We start from the raw sequence: 24779 nt of genomic DNA on the forward strand, positions 1-24779 counted from the left end.
TGGTATCTTCATGGAGACAAACCTCTGGGCACATCCGAGGGACTTCTAGATTGGGCTCACAAGGAGCTGAGACCATCCTAGATAAGGGCAGCACCATCCACGGTGCTATATGAAAATTAAGTGAACTGGGCATGTGGAACAGTCCTTTACACTGTGTGAATAAATGTCGCTGTGATTGGTTTAATAAAGAATAGGATAAGGTCAGGCAGGAGAGCCAGACTAGGAGGACGCTGGTAGGAAGGAGGGTGGAGTCTGGAGTGGCGAGCAGACACAGATGGGCATGCCGTACTGAGAAAAGGTACCAAGCCACGTGGCAAAGCATAGCTAAGAAATACGGGTTAATTTAAGTGTAAGAGCTAGTAACAAACCTGAGCTATCGACTGAGCATTTATAATTAATATTAAACAAGTCCTCTCGGTCCTGCTTCAAGATTTCTCTGCCACAATGGACTGGGCCCTCAAACTGTAAGTCGAAATAAACCCTCCCTTCCTTATTTCTATCAACTTCACGTTACCATGACCTTGGCATCCAAATGAGGTCTTTGGGGGAAGCCTCCATACTACTGACTATTGCTACTGTTCTCACCCAACTGTGCTGGCTGGGGAACCCCACAGCCGCTGTCCCAGGGGACTTTCTCAGCCTGTGGCCCCATCCACTTATACTGTTCTGAGAACACACGAAGCCTTTGGAGACAGACAGCCTGGTCTCTGCTCTTCCTTAACTGCATACTCTTGCTCACATTATACAAAAATGCCAGTCCCTCCTCTACACTGCATGAGAATCCAGGTACCTTCTCCCCTCGACCCAGACCTGAGAGCACCCTTCTGCCAGCTTCTGCCTGTAGGTGCTGCCGCGTCCATTTTGCAGAAATAAAAGCAGGACAAGCATCACCCCAGGGAGCCTGCCAAGCCACACGGCTGCCGGCTTCCTGGAACCGCCAGGCACCACCTGCCTGAAGGCGCATGGCAAGTTTCAAGTCAGCCTGCACCGGCAGTGACTTGAATGTCACATTTGGGCTCATTTATCTTACACCTGTGCGCCTGCCAAGAAATCCCCAACCTGATATTTCTCTTCTGAACACCATGTACAGTTCGCGTATTTATTGAGATATTCACCAAAGCCCACACTAACGCAGCCACGGGGACATGGCTCTACTCAATGACTGAAGGCCAAAACTGCAGAGCCTCTGAGCCTCCGCCAGCCTGGGGCGGGGCCAGGAAGATGTACTCAGGGTCAGGAAGCAGCACAGTGGCTGAGCCAGCACTGGGACCTGGATCTATCTGTGCCACCTTCAGGTCCACCCTAACCGACTTAATCTATTCTGAATCAGCCCAGCACCCTGTCTTAGTTGGGGTTTCTCCTGCTACATAAAACACCATGACCAAAAGCAACGTGGAGAGGAAAGGGTTCTTGTAACTCTCAGTCCGTGCTCCATTGCTGAGGGAAGTCAGGGCAGGAGCTCAAGGCCAAAACAGAACAAAGGCCATGAGAGTGCTGCTTACTGGCTTGCTCCCCATAGCTTGCTCAGCCTGTTTTGTTATAGCACCCAGGACCACATGCCCAGAGGTAGAACTCAAATCAATAAGCCAGCATCAACCAAAAATCAAGAAAAGCCCTACAGACTTTGCCACAGGCAATCTCATAGAGGCATTCTCTCTAACGAGTTTCCTCTTCCCTGATAACTCCAGCTGTGTCAAGGTGATAAAAAACCAACCAGGAAGGCCCCTCTCCTAGAAGCTTTACCGCTCCCCTGTTACAGCAGCAGCTACCAACTCAGAAGCTCAACAAGCTGGCTGGACACCGCCTTTCCATAGTAACAGAATAGTCGATGGCCTCGAAGACAGACAGAAAAGCCCCCGCAGGACAATGGCTTCAGGAAGAACGTGAGCATCCTGATAAAGTCCAAAGTTGCCCTGTACAGGACAGCCTGGTGACATCCCTCATGGGCACTTGGGTACCCATGGGTAATCCCTACTGACCTGGAGCCTGGCTGTGTTCCACTTCTGTGGCTAACAGCAGCTCTCTGAACGGCTAACCACAACAAAAACCCCAAGGCAGAAATGGATGAGAGCTCCGAAGGGCATCATGGAGAGGTAGAGAGGAAGTTCCCAACTGGACAGATCTATTGTGCATCCTGCCCCTGTGGTCTCTAAGGCAGAGAACAGAAGCAGGCGGGCTGTGGAGAGAAACAACGACACTGGCCCTAGTTCATGCTGGGTGCCTTATAGACACCAAACATCTGTAACACAGCTCACACTTAGTGACCACAGCAAAACCCCGCGGGAGGTGCTGTTCTTAAACCTATTTTCTACAGGAAGCCAAGTCCAGAGATGCAGTGGATAGATGGACTTGGACCAAGGAGGAGGCTACCAAGCATTCGTCTGGAGACCACGAGCTCTCAGCGTTTAGCCAGAAGTGGGGGACAGTACCGACAGGAAGTTAGGACAGGATCCCGTGTACCAGGCGACAGTGAGCTCGGAGCACACCACAGCTGGGCAGCACAAAGGCAGCACCATGCGGAGCCACCCCCTGGTGCCTGCTGAGGGACAGTGGCAGGTGGAAGGTGGGGCAGAGCTACCTGGCTACTCAGGGCCTGTTCCCCTTGGAGGAGAACAGACGAAGAAATGTGGATGACAAAAAGTGTAAAAACAGAAGAAAGTTCCCACTTGGGCTTAGTGACAAGACTAGGGCATTTTTGCCCTTTCTACATCATGGATCAGGACAGCATAACTGCGTAAATCCACTGAGAAACACAAGTACAAAGAGACTGTGCCCAATGCCAGGACCTAGACAAAGGGGACTTAGGCCCCTCCCATCTAGTACCAGGGCGATGGTTTCTCCACACTGGTCACACTTTGTCACATCTGAGAGGGGACAAACTGCAGATTTCACAACCTCAGTTTCCAGGTTACTCACTGCACCCCAGGCCACCTCTACTGGCCAACCAGACCAAAATCACACCCCTTTGGTTGTTTCCCCCAGCACTCCCTGAAAAAGCTAATCCCACTATTGGCTGTGCCTCTTTAACCCTCTGCTCTGGAGTCCTCAGGAGGTCTATCAGATGGCTCCATCCCACTCCCTCTGGAACAATGTCTGTGTCACCCCCTTACCCTTCCTGCATCCCCAGCGGGCCGTGGCTCATAAAAGCCAGAGATGAAGCATGGGGGATGGGGGGGGGGGAACAGATGGTGGGGAGGGAACGCATGGGCAGAAGAGCTCGACAGTGACCACCACCAAGGACAGAACGCTCAGCACACAGGGAGCTCCCAAATCACAGCAAAGCCCTGGGGAGACAGAGATCACAGCCACATTTCTCGGGTAGTATAGGGGTTTAAAGGGCATGCTCCTGATTCCAGAACTGGAGGGGTGGAGCTTGCTGACTGATAGTCTAGCCTAATTGGTAAGCTCCTGGCCAATCAGAGGCCGTCTTAAGAGAGATGGGCAACACTCCTGAGGAAGACACACAAGGCTGTTCTGACTCCCACCTGTATACACACTTGCACACACCCATGCGCTTGCACATTCACGAGCACTCATGCATGCATGCATACACACATGTGCACACATACATACAGCCAGGTTCTAGAGAAGTAAGAGTCACTTGGAAACTGGAATGGACCAGAAACTGCCCATTCCCCTGCAGCCACTCACCACAGGACTTCTGAACAAGTGCAGGGCCTTGGCATGACGGCACGGGGCTGTTGACTCGAAGGGGTCAAAGGGAAAGAGGACAGGAAGGTCTCTGTGGCCTTACCCTGTGTTCATTGATGAGCAGGTCCCGTGCGGCGTTGAAGATGAGCGTGTGGAGGTGCTTGGAGTAGAACACCAGGGTGTAATCATAATCAAAGCCGTAAATCTCGATGTCCGAGAGGCTCATCTCATTGTTGGAGAAAATGGCATCTGGGTTCAGCAAGTTGTTCATGATGGAAGGAACCAATTCTAGAAGCAAAACAGAATCCGTCATCTCACGGCAGAGGTAAGAGCCGAAGGGCTTCTAAACCAAAGGGGCAGTTTACACACTCATGTGATGTCCAGAACAGGCAGATCCAAGGCCGGGGACACAGCTCATCAGGAAAGCGCTTCAGAGAAGGGGAGAAGGAGCAGGGAAAGGTAGGTCGTGGGCACAGAGGGCAGCTTAGTGGCTGTGTCACATAGGTGAGGAAGCGACTGTTGCTGGGTGCAGGATGTCTTTCCAGTGGTGAAAATATTCTCAATTTGATTGTGATAATGGCCATAGCAGAAGGCCTTTTATGAATATGCCAAAAGCCATGGGTGGGGGTTCTGGGAGTGTTCATTGAGCTCAGAGGTAGCAACATTCACATCTCGATGTAACTGTGACTGAGAAAGAGCATGTGCTTTAATGTCCCAAGAGATTGGCTTTTTTTTTTTAATGTATGCTGGTTGCAGTTGTATAAGTATACATCATGGAATTTAAATACATCTCACTATCAGAGGGGGGGAGAAGGGAGGGAGGGAGAAACAGAGAGAGAGAGAGAAAGAGAGAGAGAGAGAGGGGGGGGGAGGAGAAAGAGAGAGAAAAGAAAACTAGCATTCAATGTATTAGCTACCAGTGTTTTTCCATCTATATCCTATAAGGCTGACCTTGCTGCACACACAAGCCTGTATGGCAGTCTCCATAGTTCATATTCAATCACAAGCTCACAGTATTGCAGACTCTGAGAATATGACCTTATGCTGCTTCATAAAACCTCAATATACGCATTACATGGGTATGCCATAACTGATCCCAACACCTGACTCGTTTAATTTTTTCCCATTAATAATAACACCTTTGTGGTGAGCACGTGACTTTCTTCAGCTGGCTTATCAGAGGTGGGATCACCCCACATACCCTTGGGGTCCACTGGACACAAAAGCAGTTCTGCAGTCTTTCTGTGGAAGGTCTCTCCATCTGAGGGGCTGCTATTACATCTCTTTTACTCTTCCCTGAAGGGATTTTGAAGGTTCTTTCTACATTACAATGTCGAGTTCAAACAGACCCTTACCACAGTCCAAGCTGCGAGGCCGGGGCTGTGGACCAGTGGCAGAGTGTTTGCTCCGCATGCACAAGGCCATTTGGTCCCCAGCACGGAAAAAAATAATCTTAAGATGAAGGAGAGAATGTCAGTGACTTTATTTCTGCATTATGTCGGGATACTTTCCTATTTTTATGCCCCTAGAACATAATTCACCTTTAGCCCTGGATCATTACCACCTAGGATTGTTAACAAGAGTAGATTCAGAAGGCAGGAGAACGGAAGTCGATAGTGCCAAAAGCCATGTCCACACGGAGCTCCACCCTCATGACCTCATTTCCAGACACCACAGAAGTCTGAAGACGGCATCCTGCGGCCATGTCGGTGCCTTTCACAGCGCGTAATGGAGAATGTGATTGCTTTCATTCCCACCCCAAATGACAGGAGACAGAACACATCTCAAGCATCTCAAGGTCATCAGATGTACTTAGACGCTGCTGCGGTGCAGCAGGCAATAGCTCTGTGGTCTGATGGCGCTGGGGAAATCAACCGACCAGTGAGATCTCGGGCTCCGGGGCTCCCTGAGGGATCTTCAGGGGCACTGCGGACCAGACACTGCGCAGTGTGTTATAAGAGACAAAAAGGACATACACTAATCCAGGTAGCCAGTACTAGCAGTTACTGGACAGGGGCCTCCAGAACTAACCTTGGGACAAGCACAAACAGTCCTATACTGCTAAGAGGATATGCGATTGTATTCTTCCACCTTCTACCATCTTATGGATCAGATTCTGCTTGAACCAGCTCACAGGGCACCAAGCGCTGGAGGCAGCGGCTCTCTGGAGCTGAGGGCAAAACCACCACACGATCACACCAAATTCAGCCTGTCTGGATTCCATGACTCAGGACAAGTCTGTCATAACAGCTGTTGACTCACTACATCACACAGGCTGGTTCCAAAGCCCCAGGCTCAAGTGGTCCTCCAGCTGGATCCTCCAAAACAGCTGGGATCATGAGCGCACACCACTGTGCTACAGCCGGCAGCCAGTGCTTGTCGGCATGTCCTGTATGCAACCCCAAAGACTTGCTCCATTTAATCCTTTTAGCTATCCCATGGCATGCATATGCATTATCTCCATTTTACATGGCTATGATGGAGGTACAGAGAACCCATAATTTCCTGAAGGGCACACAACCACCCAACAATAAGACAAGCATTTAACCTGAGAAGTCTGGCTCCAGAATCTGGGTTTTTAACTCCCTGCCCCCAGATCACGGGGATCTGGCTGCAATGGTGACGGTGCATGTTCTTCTAAAATAAACAGGAGGACTGGCCAGGTGGCTCAGCAGATAGGAACCCTTGCCAAAGCCCTGAAGACTTGCGTGTGATCCCTGGAACCCACGTGGCAGAAGGAGAGAACTTACTCCTACGAGTTATCTGACTCTGCAGGGGTGTGTCTGCTCCTACCAGCCCCCCAAAGTCAATATTTTTAAAAAAGAAAACATAACTAAATAAAGTGGAGCCCACCCACTATTCTTTCTATGAACAGCAGCACAGTAGCTACCAGGGGCCACCCAGGTGGTCAAGAGGTGCTCACCTTACCTGGCAATGGCTCCCGTCATGGGACCAGATCCTCCACTAGGGCAGAATCCCAGCTACAGCCCAGGGAGTTAAACCCCTTGGGAAACCCAGCAGAAGTTAGAAACACCTCACAGACCTGCAAACAGTGCCAGATGGTAACCCCCAAGTCTTTACACCCCACGGGTCTCCAGGCCAGTGACTATGAATGCAGATTTTGCTCACGCTGCATTTCACACGTGGTCCCCCACAAACAACACGTTTTCATTAGTGTCCCTCATCAAAAACAACAAGGCAACTGTCTTGGGTTTCAGGGTGACAGAGGTGGCTCTTTCATTCACAAATGTGGCCCCGGTCTGAGGAGAGCAAATAAAGTGGCCTTTGAAGAAAACAGGAGGCGACAGATCACAAGCACTCCCGCCAGGAGGGCAGCGTCCAGGGCCGCTCTGGGCGCTGCTATTTTCTGAGTGTGACAGGCTCATCCAGATGACATAGGTAAAGCAGGTTTGCTTATGAAGGAACCGAAAGCTCCCCTTTCACAAATGACCTTTGAGTGGGAAGCTCCAACAGCCGGCTTTAATCAAGACTTGTATTTATAAAAAGCCCTGGCAAGGAAGCCCATCCGCTTTTCACAACCTGAAATGGTCCCTTAGTGCAGGGGGAAATCCCCACAGGTCAGCTCGGAAGAGAGCTGCCCAAGGCTCCCCAGGGCTGGACACCACACAAGTGCCACCACTCAACACCTGGCTGTGGCATATGCTGTCTTCAACACAGGCACAAGGCAAAGCATCAGAAACCTAAAGGGATCTCAGGTCCTCTTTATGTCACCAAAAACGTGATGTCACGAATACAATGGCCCTCCTAGTCATGGAACTAACTCTGCAAAAGTAGAAACAGAAGCCGGATGATGGTGGTGCATGCCTTTAGTCCCAGCACTCCTGAGGCAGAGGCAGGCGGATCTCTGTGAGTTTGAGGCCAGCCTGGGTGGTCTATAGGGTGAGTTCTAGGGCTGTTACACAGAGAAACTTTGTCTCAAAGAAAGCCTAAACCAAAAAGCAAACTAAATAGTAACAGGAGCTGGTGTGGATTTAGGAAGTGAATTCCCTTTTACATACAAGAGAACAGCAAGATGAACAACCAGTGCTGGGGAGTGGAGAGGCAGCTCTGAAGCCACGAGCCACCATGAGCTGGAAGCTGTGTCCCCCAGCAGACAATGTGGGATATTCAGAGGCCCCAGCACACTAGGTGGCTTCTGGATCTCTATCTGCTAATCATTTCCACAAAGCACTGGGAAACAGCTGATGGCAATACCAACGCTCCGGGAGCTGAGGTAGCCTGAACTACACAGTGGAGGAACCCGATCAAAGAAGAAAGAAGAAAGAAGGAACGAGGAGGAGGGGAAGGAGGAAGAAATTTTTGTTGTTACAGGCATTCTGTTTTGATTTGGGCTTGTGGTTTCTTGCTGTATTATGGTAAAATAGCACTCAAACAAAATTTATATCCTAATTATTAAGTGTGGTTGGGTAGCTTTAAGTACATTCACTCCTGGGTTCCCATCACGACCATCCAGCTCCAGAGCTAAGAAACACTACACTCACTGGGTCACACCCCACCCCCACCTCCAGCACCACCCCACCATGTCACCAAGAGTCTGCCTGGGTCCTCAGCATCTGTCCTTCACATAATGCCCTCGGGTTCACCCAAGGTGTCATACCCATGATCTCCTCCCCTCTCCTTTTCCTTATTGTTACATTTACCCAGCAGCACCTGCGTCGAGGTCAGAGAGTGACTAGTGCGGTTGGTTCCCTTCTTCCGCCAGTGGCCCCCCCGGAATCTACCTCAGGCCACGAGGCTCAGCAGCACAAATGCCATCTCCAGTCCACTGCAGTCCATGGTGCACTGACAAACTTCCATACGGTTTCGCTGTTCTTCTGATTTGCTTTTGTATCTGTTTTTCGAGACAGGGTTTCTCTGTAGCTTTGGGGCCTGTCCTGGAACTAACTCTTGTAGACCAGGCTGGCCTCAGACTCACAGAGATCCGCCTGCCTCTGCCTCCCAAGTGCTAGAATTAGAGACATGCACCACCATGGCCCGGCTTGACTTGCTTTTTGAAGACCCCCTCAGAATAGCATTCCTTGACTAAATTCTATTTTTACTGCTGACAGGAAAAGAAAATGAATGAAGGCAAAATTTAGGAAAGTCCAATATCTTCCCTCTATTCAAGCAACTGTTTTAAACTCCGTAAAGATCTGAGCTGGGGAAGTCAACTTTAGCCAACCTTGCTTGCCCCCCTTTATATGCACAAATGCTAAATGACTCTCCATTAATAAAAGGCGTCCAGTCAGGCAAAGCTATTGCTGTCTCCGAGTAGATGTGGAGTGTGTGTCAAGTAGAAATCTACTATGGCCGGGGTTGTATCAAGGGATTTCCTCACAGATCTGAAAGGCGCAGTGACTGTCACTCAGCCATTGGGCGGTGCCGAGAGAGTCGTAAAGGTCAACCGAGTGGGTATTGGGGAGATGCCCCAGTCAGTCAAAGTACCTGCCATGCCAGCAGGAAGCCTGACTCCCTGGTACTCATGTAAAAAGATGGAAGTGGCGGTGTGGGTGTTTGAAACCCCAGCATGGCGCGCAGACAGAAAGAGAAGTGGATCCTGAAAAGTCATGGCTAGTCTATCTGGACCAACATGTTCTGGGTTCAGGGAGAGACGCTGCCTCAAAATTTAAGGCCAAAAGAGATCAAGGAAGATCTCTGGATGCTGACCTCGGGTCTTCTCGGGCAAGCACACACACACATGTGTCAAACACGTCTCAAGTGCATGTAACAGGAGTAAGCGAGAGAGGGAGAGAGAGAAACAAGCAAGTTACTTCCTCCTGGCAGTGTCCGGGTACCAAGCAGGAATGTGCTAGAAAGGGGAGCTGACAAATGAGGGTCCTGTGACAGCCGGGCTAAGCAATGCTGTGGGCTCCGGTTCTTGGTGCTCAGCCAGTGTGGTTTCACCGTCTCCAACCTGCGCCTGTCCAGTCAGGCCCTCTTTCCAAGCACTGGGGCGGGGGGGGGGGGCAGAGTACTAATTTCCTCCCTTTCTCTTCCATTCCTGATTCCGGCCAGCTCTGCCCACCAGTTCCTGAGGAGGCACAGTGGTACCCATCACTTCCAATGCAGCCTGTGGCAGATGTGACAGGGGGAAGGCCAAGCCACCACACGGGAGTGGGCTGACCTAAGGACTCGGCATCGATGAGAAGTGAACACTAGACGAGATGTCCATAAGAACAGCTGACCAGGACCTCCAGACGCACTGAGCACACAGGGCTTGTGAGGTCTGTCTGGTTCCGGACTCCAGGGGGAACATACAGGAGCGGCCCAACACAGTGAGGAGCTCGGAGTAGGCACAGGACAACCCCTGACCACTGTCTTGTATTTCCCCCTGCCAGGCAGGGGCATTTCTGGGTCTGTTCAGTAATTTCGAAGAAGAACCATTGTTTTGTTTTGGTTTTGTTTTTTCTTCCAAGTCTGGCCTGAGGAAACATAAATCTGGAGGAACAAGGGATCCCTACCAAGGAGCTGTCAAGGTAAGAAGCGGGGAGGGGGTGAGGGGAAGTACCCAGTGGCATTACTTCAGTGCCAGGACCACAGCCTTGTGACATTTTCATGACACAGCCCATAAAATGTCTTCTCTTGGTTCATTTTATCTTTGTGGTGCCAGGAATTTCGTGCACATGGAAAGCACCGTAACTCAGCTTCTCCTCAAAAATATATTTTTTTTTTTTGCTTAAACTAAGTCAGCTGAAGTTTTTAATTGCTTTTCAAGGATATTCAGCTGCTCAAAGTTCTTACTGCCTTAAGTGCTTAAACTTCAGGTCTGCATTAAAGGTATCCCCACCTCTCCAACCTTAAACTTCCCTCCCATACCAACACCCGCGGGCTGGGTGCGCGTGGCTCTTCCACACACTGTTAAGACCGTGTCAAAGTCTGCCTTTCTTTTTTTAATATATATATTGTATGCCTGCACGCCATACCAGATCTCATTATAGACGACTGGGCTAGGAACTGAACCCAGGTCCTCTGCAAGCGCTCTTAACCTCTGAGCCATCTCTCCAGCTCAAAGTCTGCCTTTCTATGCGTGCTACATGGAGAGAATGTTGAGAAAGTTGTTCTCACACAGAATGTAGCAAACCATATGCCATGTGAAACAGAGTTTTAAAAAAAAAACATGTTAAATATTAAAAGGTATAAAATTTATGAAAAGCACATAACTTTCCAAGTATCAATTTTTTTAAAATCCAAAGAGTGTGTTGAAAAGCAAAGTATCGACAGATTTACAAACTAGGGGCATACTAGGAAAAAAATCAAACAGAAATGTCCTTAATAACGTTTAAAATTCCCAGAAAAGACGTTAAACAGCTAATCGACAAGTGTTCAGCCACCCCATCTTTAAAAGGGTAAATGAAAACATCTGGGCAGTTAACAACTGCGCTCTCTGACGGGCACACGCACATGGTCTACTGTGTTGGCTCACATACATGTTTTTCAACGGTAAGCAGGTAGTCCTTAGCAAATAATAATAATAATAAGACATCATTTTCCTCTCATCTAGGGCAGTGGTTCTCAATCTGTGGGCTGCAACCCCTTTGGGAAGTCAAATAACCATTTCCCAGGGGTCGCATTTCAGATATCCTGCATATCAGATATTTACATTATGATTTATAACAGTAGCAAAAGTACAGTTATGAAATAACAACGGAAGTAATTCTATGGTTGGGGTCACCACAACATGAGGAACTGCATTAAAGGGTTGCATCATTGGGAAGGTTGAGAACCTCTGGTCTAGGATGCTCTTATTCCTAGTGCTGTCTGGAAGTACTCTGCTTTCGGTAACAAAGGAGGCAGAGACGGTGCTGGTGTTGGTGCTGGGGACTAGGGACTGGCTCCAGGCAGTTTCAGCACAGAAATCGGTGCCCGGCGAACTCTCTGGCAGAAAGCCAACCATCAGCACCAAGAACGCCGTACCCTTCGACCTGCACTCTCGCTTTCCAGGAAATCTCTGCTAGGGAAACCCTCAGAGATGCGGATAAAGATGCACATGTGACGATATTGTTACAGTGATTCTAGTAAGGCACAAACTGGGGAGACAGGCTCATCTCAGACACTGAGCTCAGGAGCCCAAAGCACGTTGTTAGTAAGACATGACCAAACGGGGGCTGGAGCCCAGTGGACAACTCTCAAGTTCAAATGAGCAGGAGCCACAATCCCAGAACAGGCGATGACATTTTCCTGATGGAATGTTATTTCACTTTATTTATGAATAAATTTATACAAATTATTTAGTTATGCCAGGCATGGTATTGCATGTTTGTAATTCCAGCACTGGATGGAGAATTCCGGAGAAAGAGCCTGTCTCAAATGTTAAAGGGCCAAGACGATAACTCATTGTCTCACTGTTTACCTGGCATCGAGGTTTGACCTTAGCACCACACATAAAACAAAGTTATTCAGCTATGCTTTTTTGTTATTATTATTATTTTGGTCATATGCCAGATTTAAGATCTTTCTGGGGAGGAGGGACAGGAAAAGAATATATAAACTCAAAAAGCCTTGCAGAAGAAACAGAACCTTTTCTCCTAGTGAATTTTACCAGTTACAAAAAGCAGACGGAGTCTCTTACTTTCCCAATATACCACCTGGCTCTCTGCGGACTGCCACTGCGTCCAGAGGACCAGGTTTTCCTCGTGGGAGCCACTGTGTGAAGTCAAGGCCATGGGCCGCACTTACTTCAGGGCTCTAGCTACTATGCCCATCTACAGAGGAGGGACACAGGGGTGGTGTAAGATTAGCAGTTCAGGGCCCATCATATTCTGTGGTAGGCAGTGTGCTGGGGCTTGAATGGAGCGCCCCCCACAGGCTGGCATATTTGCATACTTCATCCCCCTCCCCTCCCGTCAGTGACGCTAGTTGAAGAGGTTTAGGATCACGGACTTGCTGGAGAAAGTCACTAAGGTGGGCTTTGATATTCAAGGCTTCCAGTCTCTTTCTCTGCTTTGTGCTTGTGGTTGAGATGTGATCTCTTGGCTTCTTGTTCCTGTTGCCTTGGCCATGCCTCCCCTTTAAGATGCATTCTTATCCCTCTAAGTCAAAATAAACTCTTTTTCCTGTAAGTTACCTTGGTCATAGTATTTTAAAGGAATTAATGCACAGTTATTTCAAAGATTTTATTTTTTATTTTGGGTTTTAGTTGTTTTAGAAAATGTCTTTCCATGTAGCCCTGACTGAACTGGACCTTACTAGTACATACCAGGCTGGCCTCACACAGAGTGCTGGGATTAAAGGCATGAGTCACCAAGTCTGGCCCACAATATGTTTCTATATTCATAAATCAACCAAAGATTTATGATAGATGTTCCTTGGCTTATAAAAGGAGAACATCCTATAGCCCAAGATAAGTTAAAAATATCATAGTTGAATGCATTTGGCTCACTGGTAGGGTATCTTCAAACCACTTATAAGGTTTATAACAAGGTTTGGGATCAACCCCCAGGATTGGCCCTCCTAGAGGGCCAGGAGCACTTAATACATTTAACCTATTAAAGCTCAGCCTGGCCTACATCTCTTGTAGCCTGAGAACACTCAGTGTCTTAGTTAGGGTTTCTATTGCTGTGAAGAGACACCATGACCATGGCAACGTTTAATTGGGGTAGCTCACAGTTTGAGTGGTTCAGTCCATTATCATCATGGCGGGGAGCATGGCAGTGTGCAGGCAGACATGGTGCTGGCTACATTTGATCAAGAGGCAACAGGAAGTGGTCTCTGTGTCACACTGAGCAAAGCTGGGGCAAAAAGACCTCAAAGCCCACCTCCAGCAGTGGCACACTTCCTCCAACAAGGCCACACCTACTTCAACAAGGCCACGCCTACTCCAACAAGGCCACACCTACTTCAGAAAGGCCACACAAATTTCAACAAGGCTACTCCTAATAGTGCCACTCCCTTTGTGATGGGGTGGGGGCAATTACATCCAAACCACCAGACTTAGGTTAGATTACAACTAGACAAAAATCACCCAACAAGCATACTGTAGAGGGTGGGCTGTTTCTTTCACTAACCCTGCTAGTGCATCTCAGCCCTTATAAGAAACAGGGTCACACACACAAATTCCAGCTCCTTCCAGGCCACCGCCACAGCCCCAGCAGCTGCAGTTGCTGATCCAAGGCAAGACACCTGACTCACGGTCCCGCCCACCTCTTGGCATGGGTACTTGCCTCAGAATGAGCAAACCAGGCCTGAAGCCTTTCTGGAGCTCTGCTTTCACTTCATAGCTTTACTGAGGTGAAACCATATCCAGCACAGAAGTCCAAAGAGATAAGGAGCAGCCCCTCAACCCCGGAGGCCGCAGCTCTCCCTCCCTCTGCCCCTGCTGAATTTTGCGGTCAGATTTCAACACTCATCTCTGGAGCGTTGTGCAAATGAGGTCATCCAATAAGCAGTGGTTTTTTTATAACCTGGTTTTCCTACTTGCGAACCTTACAGGGTTTTTAGCACCTACAGAGCTCCTGTGTGTCAGCACTAGACAGGGAATGAGACAAGAGTCGTTAGCTATAAAGCATGGGTTGTCGGTGGCTGAAATCAGCGCACACCACACTGACAAGGGAGGGATACAAAGGGCTGGCTATGGGAGGGGGGACAATGAAGACGTTACTAATATTCTATTAATCTACAGAGAAAATTTTCCTTTTCCACCAGGATTTTGCATCATCTCCAGGGACAAGCAATCCATGACAAACAGAATTACTCATCTAAAAAACTGCTAATGCTCATGACATTTATACTACTCCCACTGAAAGTTAAAATTGTTCCTTATTACTCTGTAATATCGGTAATTCCCACTGCTCCCTAGAAACACATCACACTTCCTCAAGTTCCAGAAACAAAACCACATACAACTGCATTGAAATAAGATTAAATATAATGGTTTGATGACAACTTAATCTTAAGGTAAGTCATTTAATAAAAACTAAACTTAACTGTTCAAGAGCAAAGATACTTAGCTTCAAGGGGCAGAGCTTCTTAGAAGAAAACAGAGCCAAAGATACCCAAAGATGAAAACACATGGCAGGCTTGTGGCTAGGGTACAAGGCAGACAGAAAAGGACTGAATGGTAGTACCTTTCCTAGGTCACACACGGAGGAACCTCGCCATCACGGTCTCCATGAACTTGGGCCATGGGCATTCCAAGTGGGAAATTCCTAATCTGCAGGGGACCCAAGAGCAACCAAGATAAAGGAGCAGGGCCGGAGTCAGGTTAGCAAACCACTAAGTGTACACAAATGCCAACACAGTAAGTTCTTTATAAACTTCTATCCGTTCTTTTTCCTACTCTGTTGTGGGATGATCTTTTTGTACACTGTGAAGCTATATCTCTGTCCGGGCACCTTCTGATTGGTTTAATAAAGAGCTAAGTGGCCAATAGCTAGGCAGGAGAGGTAGGCAGGACTTCCAGGGAGAGAAAGGAACTCTGGGAAGAATATGAGGTGCTCGGATGCAGAGCAGGTCAGATGTACAGTATGGAAGAGAGGAAACAAGCCATATGACAGAACGTAGATTAATATAAATGGGTTAATTTAATTAAGAGGTGGGTGGGAACAAGCCTAAGCTAAGGCCAAGCATTCATAATTAATAAGAAGCCTCTGACATTATTTGGGAGCTAGGTCGGATACATTTGGTGCTCCGATAGACGGAGAGGTCACACCAGCCAGCGCCACTGCTTCTGCTGGTGCCAAGCTCAGCCCGGCAACTTGCCAGAGCTGGGGCAGATAATCGTAGCTCCTGGGCGGTGCCCATGGACCTAAGGCTCAGCTCTCACAGATCCAAGAGGGGCAGAGTGAGCAGCCAGCGCCATGTGCTAAGCAGAGTCACAGAAGGAGCCTACACACTCATGGAAGGAGCCTGTAGAAGTACAGAAGTCTTTGCAACATTCAGCAACATTTTCTGGGAGCCTTAGTGCACCGACTTATGCTCACTATGTGCAACACCCCTTCCTGTCCAGTCGATTGCACGGTGGGCAGCCTGGCCCTTTAAGGCAGTCAGACAGTCATGAAAAAAGAAAAAAAAAAGCCAGAGTCATTGCGAGAAAACCCGCCAAACAGGTATGGTATGCTTGAAAATATCCCAGCTGATATGAGGAACCTTATCTTTGGCACTGAAGTGGCTCTGGAGAAGCCTGGGGTGAACTCGGAAGCTGAGTAGGAAAAGTGAGGGGCCAGTGCAACTGTGCAAAGGGTTCGGGAGGTGTTTTTACTGCCAATGCCATTCCTGGCAAGTTCTCTAGAGAGCTGCAGGTTTGGAGACAAGGTGAAAGGTCTCAAGCTGTACTGGAACTATATTGCTTCGCTGCTGGGAAAAGGCATCAAACGCCTGAGTTGAGGGTTTTCATCTTTCTGCCCTGCCTCGAAAACGTCTCATAACACTAAATTGTAGCAGAAAAACAACGGCTAATTAAGTTGTCCCGCAGCAGCGATCCCTGTGACTCAAAGAGGAGAGGAGGCAGGGCTGCACTTCAAAGAGCATCCTTGGCTGCCCAGGTGGGCCCTACTGTAATTACAGACTTCACGTATGAGGAAATGGAAGCCTGGCTGGAGTCAGCCTTTACCGATTTTCAAAATGAAAAGGACTACAAAGAACACCAGAATTCCTGGGCGGTGATGGTTCACACCTTTGATCCCAGCACTCAGTAGGTAGAGGCAGGCAGATTTCTGAGTTCGAGGTCATCCTGGTTTACAGAGAGACTTCTAGGACTTGTAGCCAGGGCTACAAAAAGAAACCCTGTCTCACAAACTCAAAAGGTGGAGGAGGGGTGGGATAGAAGACCAGAAGCTTCCAGAAGCTAAAAGGGCAGGGATATATTCTTCCCTGAGCCAGAAGAGGAGATGGCAGCCTTGCTACCAGCTTGGCTTTAGCCCTGGAGCTGTCAGAACACAAATGTTAGCCCTGCAATGTGCAGACTATGACTGGGGACAAGAGCCAAGGCCAGAGGCTGCTGCCTTCACCCTCTCCAGCCTCGGCAAATGGTGGCATTTCCCAGAGGCTGCGTGACGTCTGCACTACAGCAGGCTAAATGCAGAAGCAACCGGAGAATCCAGAACTCCTGTATTCATCTACATGCACAGACAGAAACTCGCAAAATATGAAGCTATGCTGATATCCTAAACTTTTTTATTTTGGAAAAACATTTTCTAACCAAAGAAGCCAGGCAGGGCGGTGGTGGCACATACCTTTAATCCCAACACTCAGGAGGCAGGAGGAGCTCTGAGTTCGAGGCCTGTTGTAGAATATTATTTTAAGATGCGTTACATTTGTTTATGCTCTGGAACATTCGTTTTAATGATGCAAAGATATGCTGCCGTCTTTTATGTTGTGTTTGTTTAACTCTATGAAGCTTTGATTCTTTGCCTCTGAAGCACCTGATGGTCTAATAAAGAGCTGAACAGCCAATAACCAGGCAGGAGAAAAGACAGGCAGGGCTGGCAGGTAGAGAAAGTAAACAGAAGGAGAAATCTGGGAGGAAAGAAAGAAGGGACGAGAGAAGGAAGACTCCAGGGACCAGCCACCCAGATACACGGCAAGCCATGGAGTAAGACTTAAAAAAGGTATGTAGGATAAAGATAAAAGCCCAGAGGCAAAAGATAGGGGGATAATTTAAGAAAAGCTGTGTAGTAATAAGAGTGGCGGGGCCGCGTCCTCAGCACCCCGGCTGCCCACATGGCTAGCTTATGCCCGAAATAACAACACACAAACTATATTCATTTAATCACTGCGTGGCCCATTTCTATCTAGCCCTTACTGGCTAATTCTGATATCCCGATCAACCCATTTCTAATAAACTGTAGCACTGGTCTTACTGGGAAGATTCTAGCCTATGTCCATCCTGGGTCGGAGCTTCATAGCATGCGTCTGCCTGGGAGCAGGGCATGGCGTCTCTCTGAGGCATCTGCTCCCGAGAGGAGAGCTGTGGAGTCTGAGCTCACTTCCTCTTCCTCCCAGCGTTCTGTTCTGTTTACTCCTCCCACCTATCTCTAACCAATGAGGGCCAAGCAGTTTCTTTTTATTTAACCAATGACCTTCCTCCATCAAAGCTGACTAGAAACAAGCCAAGCTAAGGCTGGGCATTTATAGGTAAGAATAAGCCTCCGTGTGTGATTTATTTGAGAGCTGGGTGGCAGGACCTCCAAAAAAGCCAAAAGAGTAAAACAACAACATTTTGGTGTTCCGATGTGGGGCGATGTTGGGGGATTAAGACCCCTGGCCCCTTGACTTTCTTTGCCTGCCTCAGACCCTTCGCCTGCTGGAGTGAACAGAGCAAAACACCTGTGCCCGCAGCTGCTCGGAGCACGAGACCCTGATGGCAGGGGCATGGATGGGTTCACGTGAGGCCTGCAGCTGAAAGATCCCCAGAGCTGGGCGTGGCTATCAGTTAAGGATCCCTATATAAGCTTCCCTGGAGCACAACAAAGTTGGCACTCCTGTATCAAGGATGACCCGTGTCCCTGTCTCTCTCTGCCTGTCTCTGCGCGCGTGTTTTTAAGTCTCCAGCATAGTTCCTGGCTCGCGTTCCGACCTGTAGTGGCACGGGCGCCACAGGCGTAGTACCGTAGAGCGTAGAGCGGACGCTGTGCTTTATAGGGCGAGAATAAAAGAAAATCTATCAAAACAGAGGCCTGCCTGGCCTACAGAGTGAGTGTCAGGACAGCCAGGGCTACACAGAAACCCTGCCCCGACAAACCAAAAAATAAAAAGCCATTTATATTAACAGGTAGCAATTTATTGTCGCATTAAACAAATCACTAGGTACACTTAATTTCAATATGCCTATAACTCCATATAAACAAAGCTTCCAGGATCTTTAAGAAGTGTTGTAGGTTTTGTTTTATTTGGGGGGAGGGAGGAGATATTGGTGCAAGGTACTCAACCCAAGGCCTCAAACATGCCAACTACACACGGAACCCCTGAAAAAAACTTTTCTCTAAAGGAATTTTAAGTTTACAAAAAGTTCTGGAAGCAAAAAGTTAGGATATAGCTACCTCTCTACCTCGCAAATGATGGTCACCAGTCACTAAGGGACTGGAGAAGTTGTTCTGTGGTCAGGGGCATAGACTGCTCTAGCAGAAGACCAGGATTTGGTTCCCAGTACCCACATGGCAGCTCACAGCCATCTAACCTCCAATTCCTGGGAATTGGAGGCCTTCTTGTGGCCTTAGCCAGCACCAGACAAACACATGGTACACACACATACAGGCAGGCAAATGGAGGATCGTGAGTTTGAGGGCAGCTTATGCCATGTGGCTTTAAGAACCCCACCTCCGTTTTCTTGGAATTGTAAAGTCTTGCTACACACCCTGCCTTTACAGGGGGTTTTGGGGACCCAAACCGTGTCCTCAGGCTTACTAAGCAAGCTCTTTAACTGCTGGGCCATCTCTTCCACTTAAGGATGCGGCTGCCGCCTGGCTTTTGCTGCTGAGCGTCAAGACTGAGTGATCTCCATAGAATTGGGCTGGGAATGGGACTCAGTTGAGAGTGCTTGCCTGGAATGCACAAAGTTAGTCCCAAGCACTTAGAGGAGACAGCAAAATCAGGAGTTCAGAAGTCATTCTCGACTCTACAGATAGTTCAGAGCTGGTCTAGGCTACAAGAGACCCAGAAAAAAAAAAAAAACCTGGAGTGAATTTGCTTCTTTCACCAAGGAATATACATCCTGAGGAGTATAGAGGAGAAGAGAAAATGCTTAGGGAGATCAACTGGTAATTCCGCTAACAGCCTTGGAGGACAAAAAAATTAAATTCTAAAAATCAATATTTCATGTGGTGGTGGCGCACGCCTTCAATTCCAACACTTGAGAGGCAGAGACAGGGAGAGTTCTGTGAGTTCAAGGCCAGCCTGGTCCAGGGCTAACAAACAAACAAATCGGCACTTCTCTGCCTTGGTGGCACCGACAGCCAGAGAAGCTAGTCTGCAGACATTCCTGGTCTGGAAATGCAGTCCACTTGGCAGAATGCTTCTGTAACATGAACAAGGTCCTGGGCTGGATCCAGCATCCACAACCCAGCTAGGGACAAGCTCAGTCTAGACCGGTCCCTGTGCTGGCTCTGCCACCAGCTCTCACCCACGGTGTGAGTCTTTCCACATGGTAAGAATAACAGAAAACCAAACCAGCACCGGGACTTGGGGTGAGACGACCCAGGAAACCAATGAGATCACACATGAAATATCCTGTGTGTGTACAACTGCCCAGGAAGTGTGATTTAGGAGTGCAAATGAGTCTGTTTATCCAAAGACAGAGTACAAGGAGTCTCCAGATTCCTACGGGCTCCTGACTCTACTGTCTGCCATTCCTAACTGCGTAAAGAAAGCACATTCGTAACATGCATTCTTACTAAACATATTATTAGAGATTCCAAAGTACAGAACCCCCAAAATGGAGCTACTAATGCAAAACTGGGGCTTCAAGATCAAATTTATTCAGGAAGCAAAATATCAACATCTTTTTTTCTTGGAAACTTGTGGCTTTTAAAGGCTCTGTTGCTTCTAAAGCTAGAACTGAAAAGCCCTGCTATAAAAAAAAAAAACAAACTGGTGTGTGGATTTTTTTTTCCTCCATTTTAACAGCTGTATTCTCAGAAGATTGTAAGGCACAGTCCTAGAGATGCTAGTCTAAACTAACAAGATGTTAGTCTTGTAAGTTCTTCACCTGCAGCAGCTCCTGGAGGAATGTGTGTGTCATTAGTTATAATATAGCACCTTATATATGGTGAGAATTATCTCTGTGTCTTATGTTTATTTTGGACCGGTTCTGCTTGCATCTGTAGTCCCTGCTAAGTACCGAAATTGTGCGTGTGTACATGTGTATGGTGTATGTCTGTGTGCATGTGTCTGTGGTGCATGCCCCATGTGTACTCGTGCAGAGGCCAAAGGGGCACGTCAAGTGCCCTGTTCTGTCACCGCCTTACTGCCTTCAGACAGGGTCTCTCACTGAACCTGGAGCTCTCTGGGTTTTCTGTTTGGGCTTTTTCCTGCACACCTGTCTGGCCAGCAAGCCCCAGAAACCCTCCTGTCTGTCTCTCCTGCTAGCTGGCGGTACAGTGAGATGCCACCATGCCCAGCTTCTGTGGGTTCTGGGGATTAGAACTCAGGGCCCCATGCTTGTGCAGAAGCACTCAACTGAACTGGCTCCCCAATCCCCACAAATACCTAATTTCTGATGGATTATCAAACTCTTTCAACCCAGAACTGTGAATAAGCCCTTCTGTGTCTCTGAATATAGCTTCTATCACTTCACAGTAATCCCCAACTTTGCTGCCTGTTTATCTTCTTCAACTACAGTCTCGCCAAGGGGGCAAGTATTCTAACCAGCCCTGCTCTTTGATTAACTCCTTAGGAAGGGAAGGGAGGGAGGGAAGGGTGAGAGGAAGGGAGAGGAGGGAGGGAGGGAAGAAAGAAGGAGAAAGGAAGGAAAGATGGAAGGAAAGAAGGAGGGAAGGAAGGAGGGACGGAAGGAAGGAAGGAAGGAGGGAGGGAGGGAGGGAGGGAGGGAAGGAAGGAAGGAAGGAAGGAAAATAACAAACCCACAAGTTATCCAAACCCAAAATTGGAGCTGCCTCTCTGAGGGAAGACCACCTCTGTTCTGGAGACAAGAAAACAGGCCAATTACCTGAACACACTGAGAAGTCTAGACTTCCACCGAAATACAATACACAGTCAACAGGAACAGACCTCACACAAATACATGCAGCCCTTGGCAGGACAGTCACAACAGTGGTTTCTCAGAACACTAATCCAGGGAACCTTAAGTCCAGCACCACTGATGCTTGAAGCCACATAGCTATTTATTATGAAAATATTGTGTTGGTCGCCACCCACCACTACCCCTACCCCCAGTGAGAAATAAAATGATCTCCAGACCTAACCAGGTGTCCCCAGGGGTAAAGCCACCCCTCTGCATCCTGCTGAAGACCAGCATCTAGAGTCTTGCTAGGGCTTATGCTGTGACATTCCAAAGAACTTTCCGAACTGACTTCCAGGAAGAGGGGAAGAGACAAAAAGGGCTGGGAAAACAGCTGCCGGCTTTATAGGAACTACAGGTTTCTCTGTATATCCAAAACTGATCTGAAAAATGTTTTGTTTTTTTTTTAACAAATTTCAATTAAAATGGAAAGAAAAGACTGGGGTAGAAGGCATTAAAACAAAGCCTAAAAGCCACAGCCCTTGCCGGGCAGGCATCTGAGTGATTGTACCTGAAGGAACTGTCTGGATTACTGAAAGGGATCAAGTGGCCAGAAAATGAAATTCTTTTGTCAGAATCAGGAAGTGGAAAGGTAAAACTCTCTCCTGAGGGGATAACTGAGGAGGGGGAGGGGCTCTTGCATCCCCATAGGCCCTCATCTGCCCTGTCAGCGGCTGTCACTTATCCCTCCCTCTAGACTTCACATCCATGGCCTGGTCCACATCTTGGCACAGTCAGGCAGGTGAACAGATGCTGGACCCCCCGCCCAGACTCAGGAACCTGAGAATCAATAACCTTAAAGTCGGCTGCTGGGTACTTAACACATGCCCACTGAAAGGTCACAGACACCAGCTGGAGGAGGGTAGGGAAGCTGAGTACCCAAATGAGACAAAGAAGTCAGAGCCAAACTTAAAAGTCCCTGAGTTTTCAGGGGCGACAGAGGAACTATTTGTGAATGTGCTGTGGGCACGGAGAAGGGACCTGCGCACCGTGTACCCGCAGTGAGAGGGCTCGCAGTGAGGGGACCTGCACACCGTGTGTGTACTCCTAGTGAGGGGACCTGTGTGTGCACCGTGTACCTGTAGTACCTAAGTCACCTCCTCCACCCCCTACAGCGGCTACTATCTGCTGAGCATCCAAAAGCAGGAAGGGTGAGAGGCAAGGAGAAAAGAACAAACTTGCCAGGAATAGTGGCCCCCACCTGGGAGGATAACGCAGGGGACTTTAAGGCCCATCTCCAAGAACTTGCCTGGCCTAGACGATCTTCTCCATTTCTTCTATCTCTAAGATCTGTAAATCCTAACCACTCCAAAGCAAATCTTTCCGGCCGCACCACATAACAGCTTCGAAATCCAACTCTTGGCAAAGGAAAAACCAGAAACAATAAGCCACTCTTCCATAGAAGTCTGCATCGCTGACACGCTGGAAAATTATTCCAAGTGGGTTTTGTTTCGCTTGAACTGACCTCTGGCCAAAAGATGCAAACGAATCTTAGAAATCCTACAAAATGTACCTTCACCAACCCTCCCCGGGCCATCCTCCCCAACCGCCTCCCTGCGAAAGAATCAATATATTAAATCCTGAGTCTCCTCTGATAGCTTCAGTGTCTACGGCTCACTGCCCCTTGACTCCAGGTTCCAAATAATCGCCAGCTGGGAAGAAACACATAGCAAGAGACGGGACAATAGATTCCCGACTCTGGGTCAAAACCAGTCTTCGGTCAGATCCCTTTCTTGCGCTCAGATCTCTCCTTTGCCATCTACACAAAGGACGCGACCCCCTCCTCCGGAGGCTGCAGGAGATGAGGGACGTTATCAATGCCTGACTCTAGTATAGTCTGGTTCCTCTCTCCATTCCTCCCCGCTTCCTACTGGAGCTTCTTCTCGGCTCACTTGGCCACAAGTACCCTCTCCCCCTCGCAGAGGGCCGTGGATAACCAGACCCCCACACCCACTTCAAACAGAACGTTTCACCCTACTCCATCCCGCTGCACCAAGGAAACCGGCTCAGCCTCCTGACCCAGCCGCGTGCGCCGGAGCCTGTCTAGGACAGCGTGGCTGCTGGCTGGGCTGCCACTACCATTCCCAGGGTGAATGACAACACCTAACGGTGTTTGGGATAACATTTTCCGACTGACGCCCTTGGAACTCTCGCGGCTGCCCAGAGCACTTCCGAGGCCCACTCCTGGCTGAGCAATCCCCAGGTATGAAACAGCTTTCCAGGCATGGGAATGACAGCGAAGCAAGAGTTGCCAAGTTCTGGACTCCGTCTCCGCGGGAGCCGCGCGGCAGAGATAGGGTGCGGGGCCCGAGGGTCCCCGAGCGGGCGGTGCAGGCTGGGTCTCGCACTGACTCACCGTCCGTGCTCCTCTTCGCCTCGTGGTAGCGCGCCCACAGGTAGCGTTTCATGTCCACGGCGGCCGGGGCGGTGCACAGGCGCCGAGCACAGCCCGTGCGCGGCCGTCCCCGAGCTGCAGCTCCGCCGCTGCTCCGCAGCCCCGCCGCCGCCGCCCTCGCCCCGCGGGCCACCGCAGCCACTGTGGCCATGCCGGCTCCGAACTGCCGGAGGCACGGACGGCCAGCGTCGGGAGGATTACCGGACGCGAGTCCGCGATGCCTGTCTCTGTGCAACCAGCCTCCAGGCCCAGGAACCAGCCTCTGAGGGGCGGGACCTAGGCGGAGTCGGAGGCAGGGCCTGGAGACGTGGGCGGGGTCTATAAGGAGGCGGGGTCAGGGGCTGGGCTTGGAGCCGCGGGGTGGGTGGGGCCTGAGGCTGAGACAGGGGCGGGGCCTGGCTGGACGGGGGGGGGGGGGGAGGCCGGGACTGAGTGGGACCTTCCGTGATTGAGTCAGAGGCGGAGTCAGGGGCGGAGCCTTGAGGAAACGGGGTGGGCGGGGCCTTAGATGCCTGGGCTCGGCTCCCGGTCTGCTGCGGTCACTTCCTGACCCCGCGAGGCGTGGGGGTGGCAGGGCAGTGGCACTTGAGACCGCATGGACTAGGATGATTCGTCTCCGACCCTATCGCCGCCAGCAGGACTCCGTGCTTCCTTCCTCTTGCCTTCCGTGGCGATTATGGTTTCACTGATAGGCACCCCTCACTAGGCACTCCTGTCCGGGTCCCAGCCTCTGGAAGGTGACCTCACTCCGTATCAACGGCATCTGCAGGTCTTCTGGATCTCAGGTACTTGTCTGAGACGTCCTGAAGCCCATCTAAACCTGCCGAGGTCCCACACAAAGTCTAAAATCGCCTGCAAGATCCCATCCCTGAAAATTGCAAGTATAAAGCACACTCAAATTTCCCTTTTCGGTGCACGGCCTCTGGAAAGCCGGATTCCCACCTCCAAGAGGCCCTCTGGTCAAGATTCCAGGCTCCTGCCCACGCTCACAACACACGCTTGGTGGCTGCTCAGCTTACCTGCTTAACCGCACTTGTTCCATGCCTTGTAGCTCCCACTAAA

General features: G+C 49.4%; 1 protein-coding gene across 1 annotated transcript in view; it reads right to left on the reverse strand.

Annotated features, from left to right (window-relative positions):
- Positions 1–23961, reverse strand: part of Nt5dc3 (5'-nucleotidase domain containing 3) — a 44008-nt gene extending 20047 nt beyond the window's left edge. The window contains exons 1-2 of the mRNA XM_041673658.1: positions 23679–23961; positions 3755–3939 (exon numbers count right to left, since the gene is read on the reverse strand). Of these exons, the coding sequence (XP_041529592.1) occupies positions 3755–3939; positions 23679–23868 (375 nt within the window). The 5' untranslated portion in view covers positions 23869–23961. The remainder of the gene's footprint in view (positions 1–3754; positions 3940–23678) is intronic.
- Between the last annotated feature and the right edge of the window lie 818 nt (positions 23962–24779).

This window comes from Microtus oregoni, unplaced genomic scaffold (genome assembly GCF_018167655.1).
Source record: "Microtus oregoni isolate MIOR12 unplaced genomic scaffold, Mior012 000001F_ref0000356, whole genome shotgun sequence".
NCBI classification, from domain to species: domain Eukaryota; kingdom Metazoa; phylum Chordata; class Mammalia; order Rodentia; family Cricetidae; genus Microtus; species Microtus oregoni.